Source organism: Bos indicus x Bos taurus, chromosome 9, assembly GCF_003369695.1.
Source record: "Bos indicus x Bos taurus breed Angus x Brahman F1 hybrid chromosome 9, Bos_hybrid_MaternalHap_v2.0, whole genome shotgun sequence".
NCBI lineage: Eukaryota > Metazoa > Chordata > Mammalia > Artiodactyla > Bovidae > Bos > Bos indicus x Bos taurus.
The window spans coordinates 88,713,646-88,736,097 of record NC_040084.1 but is presented as its reverse complement, the minus strand read 5'-3'; the positions used below and the strand labels follow the sequence as shown (position 1 = coordinate 88,736,097).

General features: G+C 44.3%; 1 protein-coding gene across 2 annotated transcripts in view; it reads right to left on the bottom strand.

Annotated features, from left to right (window-relative positions):
- Positions 1–22,452, bottom strand: part of AKAP12 (A-kinase anchoring protein 12) — a 112,825-nt gene that overhangs the window by 11,236 nt on the left and 79,137 nt on the right. The window contains exon 1 of one of the 2 annotated variants that reach the window (XM_027551847.1): positions 15,610–15,986. The exons of the other annotated variant lie outside the window; for it this stretch is intronic. Within the exon in view, the coding sequence (XP_027407648.1) occupies positions 15,610–15,637 (28 nt within the window). The 5' untranslated portion in view covers positions 15,638–15,986. Of the gene's footprint in view, positions 1–15,609; positions 15,987–22,452 lie in introns of those variants that run through there. 2 annotated transcript variants of the gene reach the window in all.

Sequence of the window (22,452 nt, the reverse complement as noted above, 5' to 3'; positions counted from 1 at the left end):
GTGGGAGGACACGACTTTGTGACTAAGCACACATGCCCACACACACCTTACCCTTCTTTTTTCCCCTTGCTTTTTCTTTTCTAACATGACCAGGTTTTTTGGATAGTCCCAGATAATGATTGCAGCCCTGATCATCTGGGCTGCTGCTTCTGCTGAGAGGAAGGAGAGATACCGAGGAGGTGCTCTAGCTAACCATGTGCGACAGAGGTGGGTGGGGCCTTGTGAGAGTGCTGCGGTTGTCTCTGTAAGAGTTTTGAGTCTCAGGCAATTCTCACTTTTTCTCATTGATATCAGTCAGAATCTAAAGCAGCATTAAAAAAAATAAAATAAAACCGAACTGAACATCTAACTATTAATTTTTTTTTTTTTTTTTTGCTGCACCATGCAGGCAGGATCTCAGTTCCCCAACCAGGTACTGAACCTAGGCCAAGGCAATGAAAGCCTGAATCCCAACCTCTAGGCTACCAGGGAACTCCCCAAACTGAACATTTTAGATAGACATTTTAGGAAGACAAATGAATTTGATTAATTTCAAGTGCTCTTCTTAAAGGGTAGTTTTTCCTTTTCTTTTTCTTAAGAAAAAGAATCACTTTAAGAAACAAATCCTAAACTCTTGTTAATGACATGCATACTTGAAGTGTTCAGGAGTGAAGCATACTGATACCTGCAACTTACTTTGAAATGCATAAAAAAGAAGTAAGCTGCGGGTTTCCCTGGGGCTCAGGGGTAAAGAATCTGCCTGCCAGTGCAGGAGACACAGGTTTGATCCCTGGTTTGGGAACAGCCCACAGGCCATGGAGCAATCAAGCCCATGTGCCTCAACTATTGAGTGTGCTCTAGAGCCTGGGAACTGCAACTGTGGAGCCCTGGAACCTCAACTACTGAAGCCTGCGTGCCCTGGAGCCCATGCTCCATAACAAAAGAAGCCACCACAATAAGAAGCCCATGCACCACAACTAGAGAATAGCCCCCACTTGCTGCAACTAGAGAAAAGCCCACGCATCAAAGAAGACCCAATAAATAAATAAATTATTTTTTTAAAAAAGGATGGATTCATGAATGGATGGAGGGATGGAGGTATGATTAGGCAAGATGGTAAATGTTAATTATAATACCTTAAAATTTTTTCATAAATAAATTGGGGGGGGGAAGCTCCCTGGGTGATAAAAAATCACTTGGAAATACACATTGGTGACCAACTTTAGATTTTATAAATAAAGGAAAAATTACAGCCCACATTAAATATTGAGGCAAATATCCCAAGAGAGAGAAAAATCCAGGCATATGTGACAGACTGTCCCGTGTACCCAACTCTGACATTCTTTTAAGTCAGAATCTTCTAGGAACACTCTCTCCCCATTATTTTTTTAAAAGTATGTATAATTTTCTGAAATAAGAAGAAAATGCTCTAAGTTTTCATTTGTTCCTATTATAAACCAGCTCTTAAGTCTAAAAATTCTTGAAGTTAAGTAGATTTCCATGAACTACTATACAAATTTTCCCAATTATAAAAGCATACTCACAAGAGAACTTTCTGCAAACGCTTTGAATGCAACACAAGAGATGTGACCTTCTTTTTTTAAAAGGTGGATGGTATCACTGGAAATATACTGGAGGAAAAAATCAAATCCCAGTAATCAACTCTATTCTACTATAATTTTACTAGCAACGCATGCACATACAACTTTCCTGCCAGCAAGAGGTAAAAATACTTATTAACTAACCTCTCCAGAAACCATTAAAAAGGCAGAGACACTCTGCTAACAAAGTGGGAGGCAGCAGGTGTTATACGCATCATTTCTGCCCTACTTCCCCACTCCATGCTTCTAATCTACATTTCAATCCGAAACACTTCTTATAAAACTCTGGGATGACTGGAATGTTTACAGTCAAAACTTGGGGAGGCAAAAAAGAACAGCAGCCAACTGGCAGAACAAAATCGCTATTGAAGGTTCTGTTATAGCCTAGCAATATTCACACGTTCTTGTTAAGAGTGATATATGGCTGAAACCCAGTAAAGTAGAAGAGTCTTTAGGATCACAGGAAATTTTTAAAAATCCTACCTGGTCTGCAGTCTCTTTTGACCTAAGTGATCCTAGGAACTACTATTGTCAGAACAATCTTCCAGATTGGGCAGGGCCCCTGCGGACCCAGATGGTACCTCTGTGCTTTCTGCACAAGGCTGGACAAACCCAACTCCACTTGCCTTCCGCCCCAGCTGGACCTGTACAGTCCTTACAGAGAGGCCCCATTCCCTAAACTACCCTGCTCTGATCACATCAAGAAGGTAAGGTTTCAAAATTTCCTAAGGATTCCAGGACCTACAGGATAATCTAAACTACCTAGCCTGCCAGCCAAGGCTTCAATTATGTTCTAACACATTAGCCAACTTGAAAAAAATTTTTATTGGATACATATATGTGTAAATGATTTGCTTTGCTGTACACCTGAAACCAACACAACATTGTAAATCAACTATATTCCAGTAAAAAATAAGCCAACTTTGATCTCAGGCTTGCAATTCAGAGGTCTGGAACCAGACTCAAACCACGTGTGACCACGTGGCTGCCCACTCAACTGGGAGTGAAACCTAGATCCATTTTCACAAGCTCGTTTGGTATTTCTTGGCCATCACTCCACGTGCAGCAGCCCAAGCGGCAAGCAAGGCCCCTTCCATCCTGTTCAGCACCCCCAGGTTCGCTCAGCTGCCTCTGGGCTCTCCAGTGGGGGCAACTTGTGATTTTTTTTGGAGGGGAGGCCTATATCCTTTTCTACTTCGCCTCCCGCCCACCTCCAGACAAGGACCTTCCCAGGGGACCCCACGCCGCACAGTCTTTATCCCAACCTTCACCACCATTTCTTCTCTGTCCTTGTCTTCCGGGAGGTGCCCCTTTCTGGCAAGAAGCAACCTGCAGCCTGGGGCCTCCCTCACGCTGGGGTTATTTTTCACTCTCCAATTTAGACGCTGGCTGTGGGAGCGGAGGGTTTGGGCGCCTGTTCCACCGGCCCCAGGGGGAAGCCTTGCCCCTCGGGGGCCTCGGCAAACCCAATGGAGCCGAGAAGATGGTTCTGTAGCCCTGGGCATGCAGGCATCCTGGGGTGTCCCTTCCTAACACCACTCCCTCCACAACCACCACTGCACACTCCCGGGTCAGCGGTTTGATCGAAGCAAAGAGGAAGGCTGGAAACCCACACACCCCTCTAACCGTCCCGTCGCAGGGCGCTCCACGTGATCCCGCCCGCTGGACGCCGGGCGAACCGCCACTGGGGGCGCGGGGCGCGCGCTACTCACAGCAGAGGCTGTTCCACCAGGGCATGGCGCGCGCCGCTGGCAGGCAGGGGCAGGCCGACAGAGGCCCCGGAGGCCCAGCCGTCTGCCCCCGGCTGCCCCATCGCTGGATGGAGACTGGCGGCCGACCCCAGGCCCCGCCGCTGACGAGGGCGCCCCCTGGGGGCCACCTCGCGCGTCACAGAGGGCGCAGCCTCCTCGCCAGCCTGCGAGAGGCCACCCCAACCCCCGACTATCACCCACACCGGGGATCCCTCCTCCAATCTAAACACACTCAAAACAAACTCAAGCACACACACCGAAAACCCGCCAGATCTCCCCAGCCAGAGGCGCCCAAACCTCACTGCCGCTGCATTCCTGAACCACCCCTCTCTCTTATCCATACTATATGCCTTCCAGTAGTTGATACAAACCACACTGCCTAACAGAGGCCTGGGGTGTGACAGGCATCCCTGCATGGGTTGGTTTGGTGGTTCAGTTCAGTCGCTCAGTCGTGTCCGACTCTTCACGACCCCATGGACCACAGAACGCCAGGCCTCCCTGTGCATCACCAACTCCCAGAATTTACCCAAACTCATGTCCATTGAGTCAGTGATGCCATCTAACCATCTCTTCCTCTATTGTCCCCTTCTCTTCCTGCCCTCAATCTTTCCCAGCATCAGAGTCTTTAAAAATGAGTCAGCTCTTCGAACCAGGTGGCCAAAGGATTGGAGTTTAGCTGCAGCATCAGTCCTTCCAATGAACACCCAGGACTGATCTCCTTTAGGATAGACTGGTTGGATCTCCTTGCAGTCCAAGGGACTGTCAAGAGTCTTCTCCAACACCACAGTTCAAAAGCATCAATTCTTCGGCACTCAGCTTTCTTCACAGTCCACCTCTCACATCCATACATGACTACTGGAAAAAACCATAGCCTTGACAAGATGGGCCTTTGTTGGCAGAGTAATATCTCTGCTTTGGTGGTAAGTGCTTTAATTTGCTGAGTATTAAAATCAAAAGTGAGGACCTCGCGCAGGTTCCTATTGCCAAGCTATCATTTCCAATCATAAAGCCTTAGAGCTGAAAGGTAGAGGTCACCTGATCCCTCCAAATGGTTTTGTTTGTTCAGTGGCTAAATTGTGTTCCACTCAGTGACCCCATGGACTGCAGCATGCCAGGCTTCCTTGTCCTTCACTGTCTGCTGGAGTTTGTTCAAATTCATGTCCACTGAGGTGGTGATGCTATCTAACCATCTCATCCTCTGCTGCCCCCTTCTCCTCCTGCCCTCAATCTTTTCCGTGCTTTGGCCACCTGATATGAAGAGCCGACTCACTGGAAAAGACCAACTGGTTTACAGGGGAATAAACTGACTTCAGAAATGGTGTGGGAAATGCAAAACGGTACAGCCAGTTTGGAAGACAGCGGGGCAGTGTCTTGCAAAATTAAACATGCTCTTACCATTTGATCCAGAAATCCTGCTTCTTGGTATTTACCCAACTATCCTTGGTATTTACTCATATCCACATTTGGTATGAGTTGCAACCATGTTCATACAAGAACCTACCGGTGGGCATTTCTAGCAGCTTTATTCCTAACTGCAAAAACCTGGAAGCAACCAGGATGTTCTTCATTAAGTAAATGGATAAATAAGCTAGTATATCCAGGCAATAAAATATTATTCAGCACTAACGAGCTGAATAGCAAATGAGCTAGCAAATGAAGACATGGAGGAACCTTAATAAGTGCATATAACTAGGTGAAAGAAGCCAATCTGAAAAGGCTACACACTGCACAATTCCAACTGTGTGACATTCTGGGAAAGGCCCATTTGTGGAGACAAGAAAAAGATCAGTGCTGCCAGAGGTGGGGAGGAGGGTGGGATGAACGGGCAGAGCACAGAGGACTTTCTTAGGACAGTGAAACTATTCTGCATGATACTCCAATGGTAGATACACTTCATCATATATTTGTTCAAAACCCACAGAATGTACACACCAAGAGAGAACCTAATGTAAACAAAGGACTCTGGGTTATGATGATGCCAAGCAGGCCGAGGATGGGAACAAATGCCCCACTCTGGTGAGGGATGTTGATAATGGGAGGGACTATGCTTGGGTGGGGGATAAGGAGTGTACAGATACCCTCTGTACTTTCCACTCATCACTGCTGTGAACCTAAGACTGCTCTAAGAAATTATTATTATTTTTTACAATATTATTGTAAAAAATATGTACTGTATATATATTACAACAATAATATAAAATATTATTTATTTATTATTTTTTACAAAATAATGAAGTTTGTCTTTAATTTTTTTCTTTTTAGTTTTGGCCTGAAAACTCAGTTTCAGCATGTGGGATCAAGTTCCTTGACCAAGGATTAAACCTGGGTCCCCTGCATTGGGAACATGGAGTCTTAGCCGCTGGACCACTAGGGAAGTCCCCAGAGTTTGTTTTTTGTTTATTTATTTAGTCTTTCTAAAAGAAAAATAAACCCCATGAACTTTCAAAGCATTAAAATTCTTATTCTCCATATGTCATTATAAGTATTATAATTTATAGATGCCACTTATGATAAGAAAAAGTATTTAGACATGCCAACAAAGGTCTGTCTAGTCAAGGCTATGGTTTTTCCAGTGGTCATGAATGGATGTGAGAGTTGGACTATGAAGAAAGCTGAGCGCTGAAGAATTGATGCTTTTGAACTGTGGTGTTGGAGAAGACTCTTGAGAGTCCCTTGGACTGCAAGGAGATCCAACCAGTCCATTCTGAAGGAGATCAGTCCTGGGTGTTCATTGGAAGGACTGATGCTAAAGCTGAAACTCCAATACTCTGGCTACCTCATGAGAAGAGTTGACTCATTGGAAAAGACTCTGATGCTGGGAGGGATTGGGGGCAGGAGGAGAAGGGGGCGACAGAGGATGAGGTGGCTGGACGGCATCACCGACTCAATGGACTTGAGTTTCAGTGAACTCCAGGAGTTGGTGATAGACAGGGAGGCCTGGCGTGCTGTGATTCATGGGGTTGTGAAGAGTTGGACCTGACTGAGCGACTGAACTGAACTGAACATCTAAAGAAACTACTGCTGTATGTCTGATGTGGACAGCAGTTCAAATTCTATTTCAGAATAATAAGCAGTTTTTTTCATGGTTACTGTCATAGTTTAAAATAAGAAAGAACACATATATCCTACTGACTCTTCTGACCCAGATAATGGTTCAAAAGATCACCTGAGCATGCCTGTAACTTATGTCATCTTGTACATCAACTCTACTTCAATTAAAAAAAAAAAAAAATTAAAGATCACCTGACCATCATTTTGTCACTTTGTCAAGGTAAAGACTGGATAAAGGAAGAATCAGTGGGAGCTAAATGGGGGGGAGGGGGAGTTAGGATATTTACATGCCTAATAGTTGAAAGGATGGAGAAATCAGACAACTTAACATCAACCTACGAGGGACAGATGGACACTGTCTACAATACCCTGAGGAAGACACAATGTCACGTGTGGCGAAGGATGCACAACCTAAATTCAATTAACAGAAAACACACACAAAATGCGGGTGGTAGAAACGGGAGAACTACATGCTTTGAACATGTCAATATCTAAAAGACAAAGGCTACACAAATGTTCCAGATTAAAAGAGGCCAAAGAGATGCTGACATCATACCTGAGGCTGGGTCTTGTAATGCTAAAGGGGACATTATTACATAACTGACAAGATTGGCAGACTATGTGAGTCTTGTGACAATGCAAATATCTGACATTGATAATGGTATTAGGGTTACTACAGGAAATCTCTCTATTCTTAGGGAATACGCACTGAAGCATTTGGAAGTGAAGAACTGTGCTGTGTGTAACTTACTCTCAAATGGTTCAGAAAGCTTCACACCTCATACCTACGTAAGACTTAACAGGAATCTGGATGCTGCTTTAAGAAAAATATTTATCTGGCTGCTCTGGGTCTTGGTTGCAGCATGTGGGATCCTTAGTTGTGGCGTATGGGATCTAGTTCCCTGACCAGGGATCGAACCTGGGCCACCTGTGTTGGGAGCTCAGGGTGTTAAACACTGGAATACCAGGGAAGTCCTTGTATGCTGTTTGGTTTTGTTTTTATTTTTGGTTTGCTGGGTCTTCATTGCTGCGAAAACCTCTCTCTAGTTGCTGTGAGGGCTTTTCTTTGTGGTGGTTTCTCTTGTCTCGAAGCCCAGGCTCTAGGCTGTGCAAACTTCAGGAGTTGTGGCTCCCAGGCTCCAGAGCACAGGCTCAATAGTTATGGCTTGCAGCCTGAGTCGCTCCAAGGCATGTGAGATTCTCTCAGATCAGGGATCGAACTCGTGTTCCCTGCGTTGGCAGGTGGATTCTTTACCACTGAGCCAGGGAAGCCGCTGTATGCAATTTTTTCTTTATTTTGTTTTCCAACATAGACGAAAAGAGTAAATAATGAAGCAAATGAGACAAAATGTTAAGAGGTGAATTTAGGTAAAAGGTACATGACGTGCCCTGAACTATTTTTAATTTTGTTACTTTCTCTAAGTTGTTTTAAACACTCAGAAGAATAAACAAGTGCAGATGACTAATAAAAATAAAACAAAAATGGAGAGGGTAATGGTTCACACTCCCGGCTCTTTGCCTCACGCGATATACCGTAATACAGATTTTTATCAATGATTAAGTAACTGCCAAATTCTTCTCCCACCTCTCAAAGAAGAGACAGAATTCAGGTAGAAAGGAAGGAGATCAAAGGCCAGAAGTTCTGGAGCAGACTGGTGTTTCCATTTTAGCTGCACCACTTCCTAGCACTGGGTCCTTGGGCACAATTCTTGAAGTGTCTGTCCTCAGCGTCCTCACCTATAACATGGGTGCCCTGAACTACTCCCTGAAAAGGCTAGTTAGGAGGGTAACACATCAGTTGGCTGTCTCTAATAAAAATAAAACAAAACCCATTAGAATGGCTTTTTTTTTTGCTTTGTTTTCCTCAGAAGTTTTAATTACTTTTACCAATTCCAACAATCATCTATATAAATTGCTGAAGATTTAAAAATACAGAAAATTGGGAGTAACATCCATAAGACAATGTCCAGCAGTAACTGTTGAAAGTGTTAGTCGCTCAGTCGTGTCTGACTCTTCGCAACCCCACAGACTGAAACCCGCCAGGCTCCCGAGTCCATGGAATTATCCAGGTGAGAATACTGGAGTGGGTTGCCATTCCCTTCTCCAGGGGATCTTCCTGACCAGGGATCGAATCCGGGTCTCCTGCATTGCAGGCAGATTCTTTACCACCAGGGGATGGTGGCTCATTATCTGAGCCATGAGGGAATGTCCAGTGATAATCGCTATTAATATCTGTATCTTCTTCTGGATCAATTATTTAATAGTCTTCAAATGGTTGCATTTTTATGTCTCCTTGTTTTTAGACAATTTCTGTTGGTTCCATTTTTCCTTATTGTACTCATGGGTATAAAGTCATTGTCCAAACCCAGGAAGGAGCTTTTGAACAGAAGAGGGTAGTGTGAGCAGTCTTCAGCTCTCCAGAACCGGAAGCCTTGAGACACTCCTAGACCTTCAGGACCACAAGATGCTATGGAAACCATCAATACATCAAGTTCAGCTGCTCTTTAAAGTTCTGTGAAGTCGAATGCCACATCGCACCTGTTTTTATCTCTTTGACGCCCAACACAAGGACTTCGAGGGGCATTCTGAATTAGTTCCCTACCTGTTCTTTTTATTTGCACCATGAAAAGATCTAGATCTTTCTACCCCATTTTGGACCAAATGAAGGATCATATGTGACCAAGCCTTTCTTCCTGTGTGGACCTTCCTTCCTCACCCTCCCTGCTTTCCCAGCCCCCAAATCTACACAGTATCCAGCAGCATCACCTCACATTTCCCAGGTTCAGGCTAAAGGTGGAGGTTGGGAGACTGTCAAACATCACGCCCACCTTCCAGTTCGTGGTTAGCAGATAGCTCCTCAAAGGTGTTTCTATGAGAAACACCTCTAGTCTGCATGCAGGTTCTGAGTGAGTTCCAAGATCTTAGCTTGGTCAGCAAACCAGGTGGCTGTTGCACACGTAAAAGAATAGCCCAAAAATGTGGGGTGGCAGAGAGAAGGGACCAAGCCAGCAGCTTTGCTCTTGGGAGTCAGGGAAGCTGCCAAATGACAGGAGGCAGATTGTGATGGGGGCGGGAGCGGTGGCAGCTTCCAGGAAAGAGCCAGTGTCCGCCTATTTGGACAGAGCATGGCAGAATCTACTCTCGACCACACTAATGAGCATTTCATTAACACAAGTCCTTCCCGCCACCCCCCCCCATTAATATATTCACTGTTAAATGACTTCAAAATCTGCTCTGCTTGAATTTTTTCGAATTTATTTTTTGGTTGCACTGGGTCTTCCTTACTGGGCACTGGCTTTCTCTGGTTGCAGAGCCCCAGCTCTAGGTGCTTGGGCTTCAGTAGTTGTGGCACTGGGGCTTAGTCGCTCCATAGCACATGGGATCTTTCTGGATCAGGGATCGAAGCCGTTTCCCCTGCATTGGCAGGCAGATCCTTAACCCCTAGGCCACCAGGAAAGTCCTCCCCTGCTCTAATTTGACATCAGCTCCCTATGGAATTACGGTCTGCCTTTAGATTTGTCCAATGGGATAGGAAGAGGAAAATCAAAAAAGCTTGATTATCTAAGCACCACTGATTTGGAAATGTACTTTCTTGGCACCCAAAAAGTCCTTCCACAGGATAACTGGTTTTAGGCTGAGCCTTTCTGATACAATGCATAACTGTCCCTTCTGTGGAACACTGAATTATCCAGCCATTTTGCAGAATGCTGCTATTAATACTGAAAGTCTCCTGAATCTCCATAAAACCCAAACAAGGTGCTCACATATTCGGTGATGCTATGGTTCACCTAGAAACTCCACATTGTCATCAGGCATCAAAGATGGTCAAAAGGTTGGGGAAAGGAGTTGGTCCGAGTGTCAATGGGGAAGGGCTCTGGGAGGCAGGACTGGGAGATACTTTCATCTTCATGCAGTCCTGCTCGTCAGTGGTCCCAGCCCAGTCACTTCAAAGGGTGAGGAAAGATTACAGTCCTTCCTGATCCACACTGACCAGCAGCACGCTAAACACAGTCTTACCAGTTACACGGTGTGTGTCAACATGTTTTTCCACTAAAGCCACTTGGGGAAGCAACATCATACAAGTCTTGCTTCTTAAGTAAACATTGGCATAAAAATAAAATATTTCTATTCTTCTTTCCTGGGAGAAGATTCTAGTCATATGTCTTCGTGAGACAGTGTCAATATGCTGGAAACGTTACTTGGAAAAGAAAAAGATGATTTAAAAAATGATGTAGAAAGTGCTTTAACTCACTTGAAAGTGTTAGTCGCTCAATCATGTCTGACTCTTTGTGACCCCATAGACTGTAGCTCACTAGGCTCCTCTGTCCATGGGATTCTCCAGGCAAGAATACGCGAGTGGGTTGCCATTTCCTTCTGGGGATCTTCCCAACCCAGGGATCGAACCTGCATATTCTGCATTGCAGGCAGATTCTTTCCTGTCTGAGACACCTCTGCATATGACCTAGAAGAAGCTTCCTTAGGGTGAATGTATAGCTTTATAGATGCAGGAAGGATAAAGGGAGGTCCCAGGTGAAGTGATGGTACAGTTTCTGAAGCTGTCTTGTCAAAACAAAGACTCGAGTAAGCTTTTTGTTTGTTGCTAGGTTTTTCTAAGATGCATGAAAGATCCCCTTAAAGAAAACAGTGTGGAAAGTGAAACGGAGAAGAAAAGTGGCAGCTGGTCGTGCACCCTTCTGCCGCTGCATTTTAATTTTTAAAAGTGTAAGCTAGCCTCAGTTACTACTTTATAGGACAATACCTCAAATCTGTGACAATAATAATCTGAGTTGCTTAATAGTTTGAACAGTTTAATAAACCCTTCCAAGGCTTAAAAGAAAAGGCGACTGAACATTAGTAAAGTGAAATAAACTTCAAAATATATGAATAGTTGTATCTTTAGTAATGTCAAAAGAAACCCAAATTTGAAAGTATTTCCTGGATAGAAATTCAACTTTGGCAGAGAATTGTCAAAGCTTTTCCTATTTTGGTGTCATCTTCTACCAAACTCTGTTTATCTGCTGATAAATACCCAGTCAATCCCAATTTGTAAAATCACTCACAAGACGTCTATGATGAGTATGAGCAAATATACATTTTTCTTGTAAAAATATAATCCCCCACCTCTCAAGATTCAAAGGGTCCCTGATCCCAAAGGTTTAAAGATCCAGTCCCCTGCCCTAATCCCCACACAGACACTTCCCACCCCAATCTCCAGAAAATGCAAGAACCAGTTGTGAGTCCAAAATCTGCAGGATCGACTTTCTTTTCTTACTCTTCCAAATACTCAGTGATTAAGTGATGAAAATATGACTTATTTTCTTTTACTTCAGAGGTTTAGAAGAAAAAAAAAACTTTTAAAGAATGTGTCATATTATAGATTACAAAATGTTGATGTTTTTATCCAAACTTAACTGTGTTTATCAGAGGAAAAGTGCATCTCGAATACAGTTATAACATCAATTTTTTTTTTTTTTTTTGGTTTAGTATAACCAGCTCTGTGCAGTCCCCGAGCACTTCAGGACTGCTTGCTGTGACATCTGGAACTGGTTAGCTTTCCCCCACGATTTGCAGCATTGTCCTGGAATTTCTCCAGGAATTCTCCACATTCTAAATCCATCCCTTATATCTTACACACCAAACCAACTCCCCTTGTTCTAATGCTCATCAACCACAAAAGCCTCCAGGAGATGTGTAACTGGGTTTAAAACTCAGAGAAGCAAAGGCCAGTACAGGAGCATACAGGCTTGGATACTGACATTCCCTGGTCCCTTTTACATCTGAGCTGGCGTGTGAAATTGTGCGCATCACAAAACCAGTATCATTCTTTACGAGAGGAAGAGGTCCTTTATAAATGACTCCACAGCTGTGCTTCTTAGTAGCTGGGAACACCAAGAGAAAATGAGGTTTCATAATAAAAAGGGGATTATAGGTAATCACCTTTTGCAGGATTATTGTGGGAAACAATGATAATAGCCACTAGAGTGGGTACTCGGTACAAGGCAGTTACTGAGCCAGAGTTGTGAGGTAATTAATTTCATGTCTCACAAGTCCCTTGGCAGAGAAAAGCAGCCATGTGTGTGTGTGTGTGGGGGGGGGGGGGTGCGCGGGTATTTTTTTAATCCTATAAAATGATTTGCATAATGATATGTATTATCAATAATCGAGAACTGGCGTGATATGGGAGGAGTCTTCCCACTCTACTTTAGAGATCAAGAATACTGTTGCCTTAATTCCTCATATTCTTCATTTAGTCTCAATAATGTGTGTAAGTTAGGGAAAACAGGAAAGATATTTTCCTAATTCAAAACAGTCTTTTTTTTTTTTGCTACCATATCACTGATATATGGGTGGAAAGATGATACCTCTTTCATCATCGTCACATTCAATTACTTATTTTCTACTATTTTTTAATATAAACTTATTTATTTTAATTGGAGGCTAATTACTTCATTTTCTTGGTCATGCCACATGGCAAGTGGGATCTTAGTTCCTCGACCAGGGCTGGAACCCATGCCCCTTGCTTTGGGAGCGCGGAGTGGTAACCACTTGACCCCCAGGGAGGCCTCTATTTTCTACTTTTTTAAACCAAGGCCACTGCTAACACAATATGAGGGAAAGACTTCAGGAAAGGCAATAGCATGTGATGTGAATAATCAATCATCTCCTGCTTCAAAGTTTGTTGTATTCATTTCAGGAGGGGGGTGCACAAGGTCTGGGGAGGGGACAATAATGGTCAGTATTAGGTGACAGCTTTCCCCTCCTTTACAAAATGAAAACTCATTCCTAAGCAGTTCTACAAAAATGTCATCAAACCTGTCCAATTCCTATTAAAAATGTCATCAACCCTGCCCAATTACTATTAATTGTGAAACTGAAATACATTCTTATGTTAAGGCCTTCTCACTAAAGAAGCCAAGAGTAACTTTCTCCTACATTATTTAAATGAGCAGTGCCTAAGTGACAAGAAACCTTTTGCTAGTCAATCAATCCTGAATGCTAATTTTAAAAGTCTACATTGCTTTTCAAGATTCTGACCAGCTATTTAAAGAATATTGATTGCAAATCTTCCTCGGTAAAATAACTTGCAGAGGGGAAAAAAATAAGGGGGCGGGACTTCCCTGGTGGCTTGGTGATAAAGAATCTGCCTGCCAAGGCAGGTGACATGGGTTCCGTCCCTGATCCGGGAAGATCCCACAAGCCAAGGAGCAACTAAGCCTGTGTGCCACAACTATTGAGCCTGTGCTCTAGAGCCCGGGACCCACACAAAAAGAGATGCTACTGAACTGAAAAGCCCGCACACCGCAACCCAAGAGTAGCCCCTACTCGCCCCAACTAGAGAAAATCCAAGCCATCACAGCAAGGAAGACCCAGCACTGCCAAAAATAAATAAATAAGTAAATAAAATTATTTTTAAGAAGACAGCTAAAATTCCTTTTTAATTTTCACTTCTACTATAAAATGGTTTATTTGTTTTGATTAAAGCTTTGGAGTTTAATATTTTCTGCATACTTGGTTTTAACCAGGAAAAAGTACCATAATTTGTCACATCCTTCATATCAACATTGTAATAAAAGTAACTCAGGAAGCAATCAACCCAGCTACCTAAAGTTACTCTAAAAATGAGACAGTCCTTCCAACATTTAGCATTCCATTAGGAGCATTCCATTAGGATTATCTGAACCAATTTTTTAAAGTCGCCTCAAGTATCACCCACTCCAGTATTCCTGCCTGGAGAATTCCATGGACAGAGAAGCCTGGTGAGCAACAGTCCATGGGTCACAAAGAGTCGGACAAGACTGAATGACTTTCACTTCACAAGCATACCAAGTTGGTGAACTCAATTTTTGCTAAAAAGGACATTTCTTCCCCATAAGAAACTTAGCATGTGATAAACTCATCAAATAGTGAATGATAAAGATGGTACTAAACACAAAAGGCACTCAGAAAAAGTCATCATCATAGAAACCCCACCTCCAGCGGTGACACCCCACAAACCACACTCCCAGGCAGCCTACCCAGGGTTGAGCATTTTTATATCTCATTCACAGAAAACTTAATGATCTGGAAAAAAATGAATTTTGTATTTTTTTATTTTCAAATGTTGTATAGTCTAATAATTTAAAAAAGGTTTTTTAGGCATCAGGTAAATTTTCACACAAGTTAAAGTGTAAAAAGGCTAGCTGAGTTAACTTGGGGAAGGAATGTTAAGGAAATCTCAAAGTAAACAAGTTAATCTATAGGAAGTGAAAGGTATTTTTTGTTTCACTAAACTTTCACATTCATTTCAAATTCCAGAGGAGGAAGAAGGCTTTGCAGAGGCAATTACATTGAGAAAAATTTTAAGTCTTAGAAATGCTACACTGCGCTTTTAAGAAAACATTTATTTGGAGAGCAATGATCTCAAATGTTTAGAGAGGAGCTGATATTATAAACCTAAATTAGCAGATGGAGTTTAATTTTTGATGAGGGGAGAAAAGGCAGAAAGGGGGAGGAAACAAGTAAATTCCTAAGGACTGAAGCTACAGTATAAATTGCATGAAAAGATCAAATGACAAGTTAGAAGAGTCCTGAGTACATTCCAAAAGTTTGATATCTGTAACTTATTTGCTAGAGATGGCTATGATATATTATCATTCACATTCACAGCCAGATTTCTAGAAAGCAAGCTTATGTTAGTCACTAATTTTATAGTAACTATGGCTTTATTGAAACCACCACATAAACCACAGCTAACATTGTAGTCCCCTAAATGATCCTTCATTGAAAGTTCTAATAAGCAGGTCAAAATGCCAAATATTGCCAATTTCTCAACAAGAATTTTTTTTTTTTTTTCATGACTATAGCGGGCAGTTAGGCTGTCACAATCTATGTTCAAATTCACCCCACTCCAACATGCATCTTCAGTGCGGGTGGGGCTGTCCTTTCCCTCCACCAAGGCGAGAGGTGCAATCCCATACACACACACACAAAACATTACAGGTCTCCCCTGGGCATTAGGAAGATTCCTGCACGGGCAAGAAGCAAGCCCTGAGTTTGCGTGGCCCTGCTGAACCAGAGAGAGAATGCTCTTCGGATCAAAAAGTCAGCACAGCGAGAGAAGCAGGGGTCCATCAGGGTGCGTCGAGCCAGTTGCCCTGCACCACCCCTCATCCCCACCCCAGGCCAAGGGCAGGTTCCTCCACCTGCCACGGGGGCAGAATATACAGCAGACCCAGCCTCCGCCTTACCTGTGATCGTGAGGACGCCCAGCATCATCCCACAGCGCACCTTCGAGCAGAGAGAGCTGCGAGCCTCGACCTCCTAGGGCGGGTGGCCGGAGCCGTCTTGCCAGCGGCCCCCCACCGCAGCCTACGCTGGGATCAGCAAAGAGCTGAGCGCCAGGCCACCCTCGGAAGATCAGGGAAAACCAGAGGCGCCGTCGGAGCTGCAGCCAGAAGCGGACTCAGGCTGCCTTCCCCCGGCTAATAATACGAGGACCCACCCACCCCTCCATCCACCCACCCATCCGGGCCGGCGGGCCCGGGGGCTGGGAGCCGGCCCGCCCTCCCTGCGCTCCGGGGACTTGGCACGGCGCTCACGAGTCATGTGTTTCGCTTTAAAGGAGAGGAACCCTCCCCGTAGCTGGCCTCTGCTCGTGGTCAGTAAGGCTCTGCGGAGACCCGGGGAGGGTTTCAGAGTTGCTGGGATGAATAACACCAGAGTCAGCAGCATTTTATCTAAACCGTTACTTCATTCCTGGCACCGATTTACTTTTGTGGCTCAGCTTTTTAATATTACTTTTAAAAAGACATTAAATTCTACCGCCATTAAAAAAAACACACACACTGTGTTCTGTATCCTTATGTTTGTTTAGAGGCTGATGAGGTGCAAAAATGCTGTTCCCTTTTTTAGTACCTATAGTATTTTATATTTTCACCATCTGCTTCACACACACACTGCACTGATCTGGGCTTGGCAACCCTCAGTTGTCTTGTTTCCTGAACTCTTTGAGAAGGGCTGTTACAAGGCGAACATGTGTCTTCAACACTTAATCAAGGCAACTTAAAAAAAAAAGAAAAAAACCTAAATATTTGAACATTACTTTTTTTTTTTAATGGCAGAAGTCAGCTAACAGACACACAGCATGAAAATCAGTCAGAGCCGATATTTAAAACTCAGAAATTGTCAAGCAGCCCTACATTTGTAAAATCTTTTTTTCAATGCAATTTCAGATTTATTCTGTATAAAGACACAGGATAAGTGATAAGTTGGAGGGTTCTTACGATTTTGACATTATTTCCCATGTTAATTTTCTGTTAGCACAGGTCCGTTTTAGGTCCCCTGGGGTTTGTTTCCCTTTTTTTTCATCCTTTTCCTCTTTATCACTTCATGCCTTGCCTGTCTGACCCCATTAGTACAGGCTCTCCCTCTAAGTAAACCAAAGGTAGGTTTTACTTTTTCTTCGTACAGTGAAGATCTTGCTCATCCCTGCTCCAGGGCCAGGGAGAAAGGTGGGGGACTAGGGTGGACCAGAGTGGGCACAGAAAAAGAGGAGGGAGGAGGGGAACAGAATTATCAAGAAAAATCCAAAAAGCACAGGCAGGCAGGCAGGCATGACACGTCGTTGCTCCCTCTGGCCGCGAGGGGGCGCCACGCACCATATCAGGCCTGCACTGAGCAAGGTTAAGGCGGCACCGCTGCCGGCGATCAGACCTCGTTGAAAAAACCGTCTTCTGCCTCTCTCTAGATCCGACTTCCCCCTTATATTTCCGCGAACACCCAGCCTAGACAAACGTCCGCTTGGGAACAGCAGTGATGCGCCTTGTCCTGGGAGCTGATTCCCAGAGAGAGCCACTGAGCAGCCTCCTAACCCTTTATCTTCCCTAGAGGAGCCTTCCCTTTGGTTCACAAATTGCTTCAATCACAGTCCCTCTGGTGCGTGTGAAATGTTGCTGGTGCCTATTGTCCATCCAGAGTCCTCGTAGCCAAGGGGTCGGAGCAGCTCTGCATTATTCTGCTCCCCGCCCCTATCTATCTATCCCCGCTCCCTCCCACCCCCAACCCTGGAGAGTCCCTTAGTTGTGCAAAATAAGGGAGAAAGCCAGCTCTGCGGGCTGCTCTGGGGGCCTCATGAAATAAGTGGTCTACATCCAAGCTTCCAAAACGTGTGCAGCAGCCTGGGCTCCCCGGGGAGCTGAGGTCTCAGCTTCGTCATTTCTCAGCACCAGCTGCTGGGGGCAGCAGATGACTATCACCTGGGGCCACCTCAAGGACAGTCCAACTTCTAGGTGCATCTGTCGATTCTGACCTTGCTTGGCTGTGCCACCAGCTCCTCTCCTATCTAAAAATCCAGTTCTGGGACTTCCCTGGCGCTTCCACTGCAGGAGGCATGGGTTCCATCCCTGGTCAGGGAACTAAGATCCTCCTGTACCTGTGCAGTATGGCCAAAAATAATTTTTTGAAATAAATAAAAATAAAAGTCCAAATTCTAACAACAGGAAGGCATCATCTGGATGGAAGAAACATCATCGGGATGGAGAAATATCACAAATGTAAGGTCTATTTAAAACATTTAAAAAGGTAAATGTACTGCTATTCAGCTTTGGTGTTTGAACCTTTTTTTTTTCCTTCTCTTTTTATGACATTGGTGAAGACACCAACACTGCGGACTTGATATTCTTAACGAGGCAGTTTAAACCTGGAGGCCAATCAAGAGATCATGTGGCAAGCTGTCACCTCTCCTAGCAGACAGTCCTTGTTGGATCTCCACCTCAAAGAGTAATCAAGGACAGGGCGTGTGGCACAGCTGCCCGATAAGCCTCTGTGTGTCTTGGATTTACAGAGAAAAGTCATCAATAAGGATAAAAGCTGGATGGAGTAAAGATCAGACCCCAGGTAAGTGTACAATGCAGGCAACCTTCTTTGGTTATCACTTCCGTTCCTTATTTGCTTCTTTTTGTTACATCAGAATTTTTAGAGGAATACATCATCACCCAAAGCAAAAAGCAAAAATGATGGGAAAACGTTTACCAGTATCCTAAATGAATGGATGATTAGGGAGGAAAAAAGTGTTTTTCCCAAACTTCCTGGTTCATTCAACAAATATTTACCAAGTTCTAGCATTGGGGTGGAGAAGGCAATGGCACCCCACTCCAGTACTCTTGCCTGGAGAATCCCATGGGTGGAGGAGCCTGGTAGGCTGCAGTCCATGGGGTCGCTAAGAGTCGGACACAACTGAGCGACTTCCCTTTCACTTTTCACTTTCACGCATTGGAGAAGGAAATGGCAACCCACTCCAGTGTTCTTGCCTGGAGAATCCCAGGGACGGGGGAGCCTGGTGGGCTGCTGTCTATGGGGTCACACAGTCGGAAACGACTGAAGTGACTTAGCAGCAGCAGCTCCACGTTAACTGTGCTAAGCCCCTGGGGATACAGTTGGATACTGTCCTTACCCTTGGGGACCTCAGTCTTGGGTAGTAAACACACCCAAGGGAAGAAGTGGGGTCACTTCAATATAGCCCACCTCAGGAAACATCTGAGCTAGCCTCTGAAATGATGCGAGATTTGACGGGGCAGCCTGACCTGAGGATGAGCATACAAAGGCAGTCCTGCAGAAGGGCGGCATGGGGAGAGGCAGGGAAAAGGGGGCATTAGTGAGCTTTTTATAGCTTTGGGGCTTCCCAGGTGGCACTAGTGGTAAAGAACTCGCCCTGCCAACGCACGAGACTTAAGAGATGAGGGTTCTAAGATCCCCTGGAGAAGGAAATGGCAACCCACTCCAGTATTCTTGCCTGGAGAATCCCATGGACAGAGGAGCCTGGTGGGCTACAGTCCTTGGGGTTGCACAGAGTCAGACACGACTGACGTGACTTCAGCCAGGCACAGGCTCAGAGTCAGCTTAGGGAGACTGGGAGCAGGAAGGGATAGAAGTGATAACTAGAGATGAGACAAGACATATTACATTGGAGGCCAGAGTATGAAGGGACCTGAATGACATCTTAAGAACATTGTAACAAATAACCCAATTAAAAAAAAAAAAAATGATCTGGATTCCCTGGTGCTCCTGTGGTTAAGACTCGGTTCTTTTATTGCCACAGCCTGGGTTCAATTCCTGGTCAGGGAACTAAGATCTCACTCTTGGGCCACAGCTAGAGAGCCTGCACATCCCAACTGGAAAGTCCATGCACCACAACGAAGATAATAAATATATTTTAAAAATGATGAAGGATCTGAATGGACACTGCTCTAAGGAGGACAACACAAACGGGCACGTGAAAAGATGCTCAAGGTTATGAGCCATTAGGAAAATGCAAACAAAACCACAACGAGATACCAATTCACACTGACTGCTACTGCTGCTGCTGCTAAGCCGCTTCAGGCTCCCCCGTCCCTGGGATTCTCCAGGCAAGAACACTGGAGTGGGTTGCCATTTCCTTCTCCAATGCATGAAAGTGAAAAGTGAAAGGGAAGTCGCTCAGTCGTGTCTGACTCTTTGCGACCCCATGGACTGCAGCCTATCAGGCTCCTCCGTCCATGGGATTTTCCAGCCAAGAGTACTGGAGTGGGGTGCCATTGCCTTTTCCATCACACTCACTAGAATGGCTATAATCAAAAAGACCAACAAGATAACAAACAAAGAAACTGGACCCTCGTACATTGATGTGTTGACATATTATTTAATTATATCGGGAACAGGCAAATCTATAAGGACAGAAAAATGGACTAGCAGTTACTCAGACCCAGAGAGCTGGAGAGAGAGGCTGCTAACAGGTATGGGGGTTCTTTGCCATGAAACGAAAATGTCCTAAAATTGACTGTGCTGATGGTTTCACATTTCTGTGAATATACTAAAACCCAAAAACATGTATACTTTAAATGGGTCCCCTGCATGATGTGTGGATGATATCTCATGAAACCTTTTTTTTCTTTTTTTAAGAAAAAAGAACTTCATATGAGTTCTGGAGGCTGCAGGGAACCATCAGAGGCTTTGGAGCAGAGCTAGAGTCACACAGTTTGAACTGTGATTTAGAAAAAGTAACTGGGCAGTAACGACAATGAGAAAGATGCTCTAGAAATAACATTGATGGAAACCATGGTGCCCAAGGTGAGGAAGGAGTCAAAAAGTTGGCTGCACTCACATCTCTGAGATCATCCGAATGGAATGCAGCAGGTGAAGTCAAAGGTCTGGAACACTGAGGAAGACGAATCTGAACAACGGCTCTGAGAATGGACAGAGATTAGAGGCCATCAAGGAGAAACCGGCCTGGAAGCCCAAGGTGGAGAGGACTCAAAGACGGAAACAGCAGAAATAGTGGGATGCGTGCGCATCACAAAGCAGTGACTCAGGATGAGAACTCAGGAAGCCTCGAAGTCCAGCGAGGCTGGACAAGTGGACAAAAAGCTGCAATCAGGACAGAGACCAAGACACCAGGGTCAGCACAGAGGCGAGGTTCATTAACTTCCTCCAAGGAGGCATTTAACCTACACGTGAGCATCGTCGGGAACTAGGGACTTGTGCGTGCATGCTAAGTCCATTCAGTCATGTCCAACTCTGCGACCCCATGGACAGTAGCTCACCAGGCTCCTCTGTCCATGGGATTCTCCAGGCAAGAACACAGGAATGGGTTGCCATTTCCTCCTCCAGGGGAATCTTCCTGACCCAGGGATGGAGCATCGGGAACTGGAGACTTGGACTCACCCCAAATCCACTCCCAACCCCCATCACCCCTCCTTTCATTTTTCTTTTCACCCCAGCTTTACATTCAGAGGAAAATAAATCCAAACCCAATGAGGTTGCTTTTCCTCTGGCTGCAAAGGGCAGATGAAATCTAAAGGAGCCTCTATGCACTGCTGCTCCTTTAAAATGCTTCGAAGATCATCTCGGGTTGAATTAGAAGTTGCTGCCAACTAATAACCATGAAGAAGATGAAACTATACACTGAATTAAATGACATCGGGCAGGTTCTCCTGGGCTCAGTGTATTTTCAAGTCTTCTCTGCTCCTTTGCTACGAACACAGGCAAATACCAGTTAATTGAATTTTATGGTCCAGTTGAATTGGACATGTTTGTGTAGACATGGTTATTTTGATTCAAAATCCTCAAGACAAATAATCTGAAGACTAGTTCCTCAAAGGGACTATTGTAATACAACAGAAAAGCTAAGGGGGATTTAAAAGTCACTTAGCCAGACAATTTATCAAAAAAAAAGGAAAGGGGGAAATTAAATATTAAAAAAAACTCAATCCAAATAATAAAAGTGATATAGAATAAGTTTATTTCTCCTCTTTTTGAGTTCACATGTTGTAATATTCGACTTGGCAATTCTACTTTTATTAGCTATACCAAAAGTAGAGTCAGACACGACTGAAATGACTCAGCAGCAGCTATACCAAATCAAAGTATAAATTTATATATGAAAATTTTAACTGCTTGGGATGTATAATATATTTAAAGAATTTAAGTGTCCCAATACTAGGAAAATAGTTTATTTAACTCTTCACTGGACTATCTTGCAAAACAATGTGTTTGAAGCAGTTAAGGACATGGAGAAATGCTTACATTGATATAGAAAACCACACACCTCTTTGTTAAGTATATAAACTATATATTCAATACAATCTTGATTTTGCTTTCTAAAGTATGCTCACATAAGTGAGGCTGAGCAAAAAAAGAGCCCAAAAAGAAAACTATCAAAAACCAACCATAGTGGAATTATGGGCAATTTCTCTCCTGATATTTTCCTCAACTTTACAAATCTTCTACAACAAGCTCTGTTACTCTCACGGTTAGACGGCAAGCACATCTGATGCCCAGCTTGTGGTTGTTGCACAGAGGGGACCCGCACTGCCAGACCTTGCACCTTCCAGCGATACCTCCGATTCCATTAAAAAAGCAAGGCAGACTTGGGGCTTCCCTGATGGTCCGAAGAATTCGCCTGCTGATGCCGGGGACATGGGTTCAGTCCCTGGTCCAGGAAGATTCCACATGCCACAGAGCAACTAAGCCCATGCGTCTCAACTACTGAGCCCCGTAGAGTAGCAGCTACTGAAGCCTGTGCGCCTAGAGCCTGTGCTTCACAACAAGACAAGCCA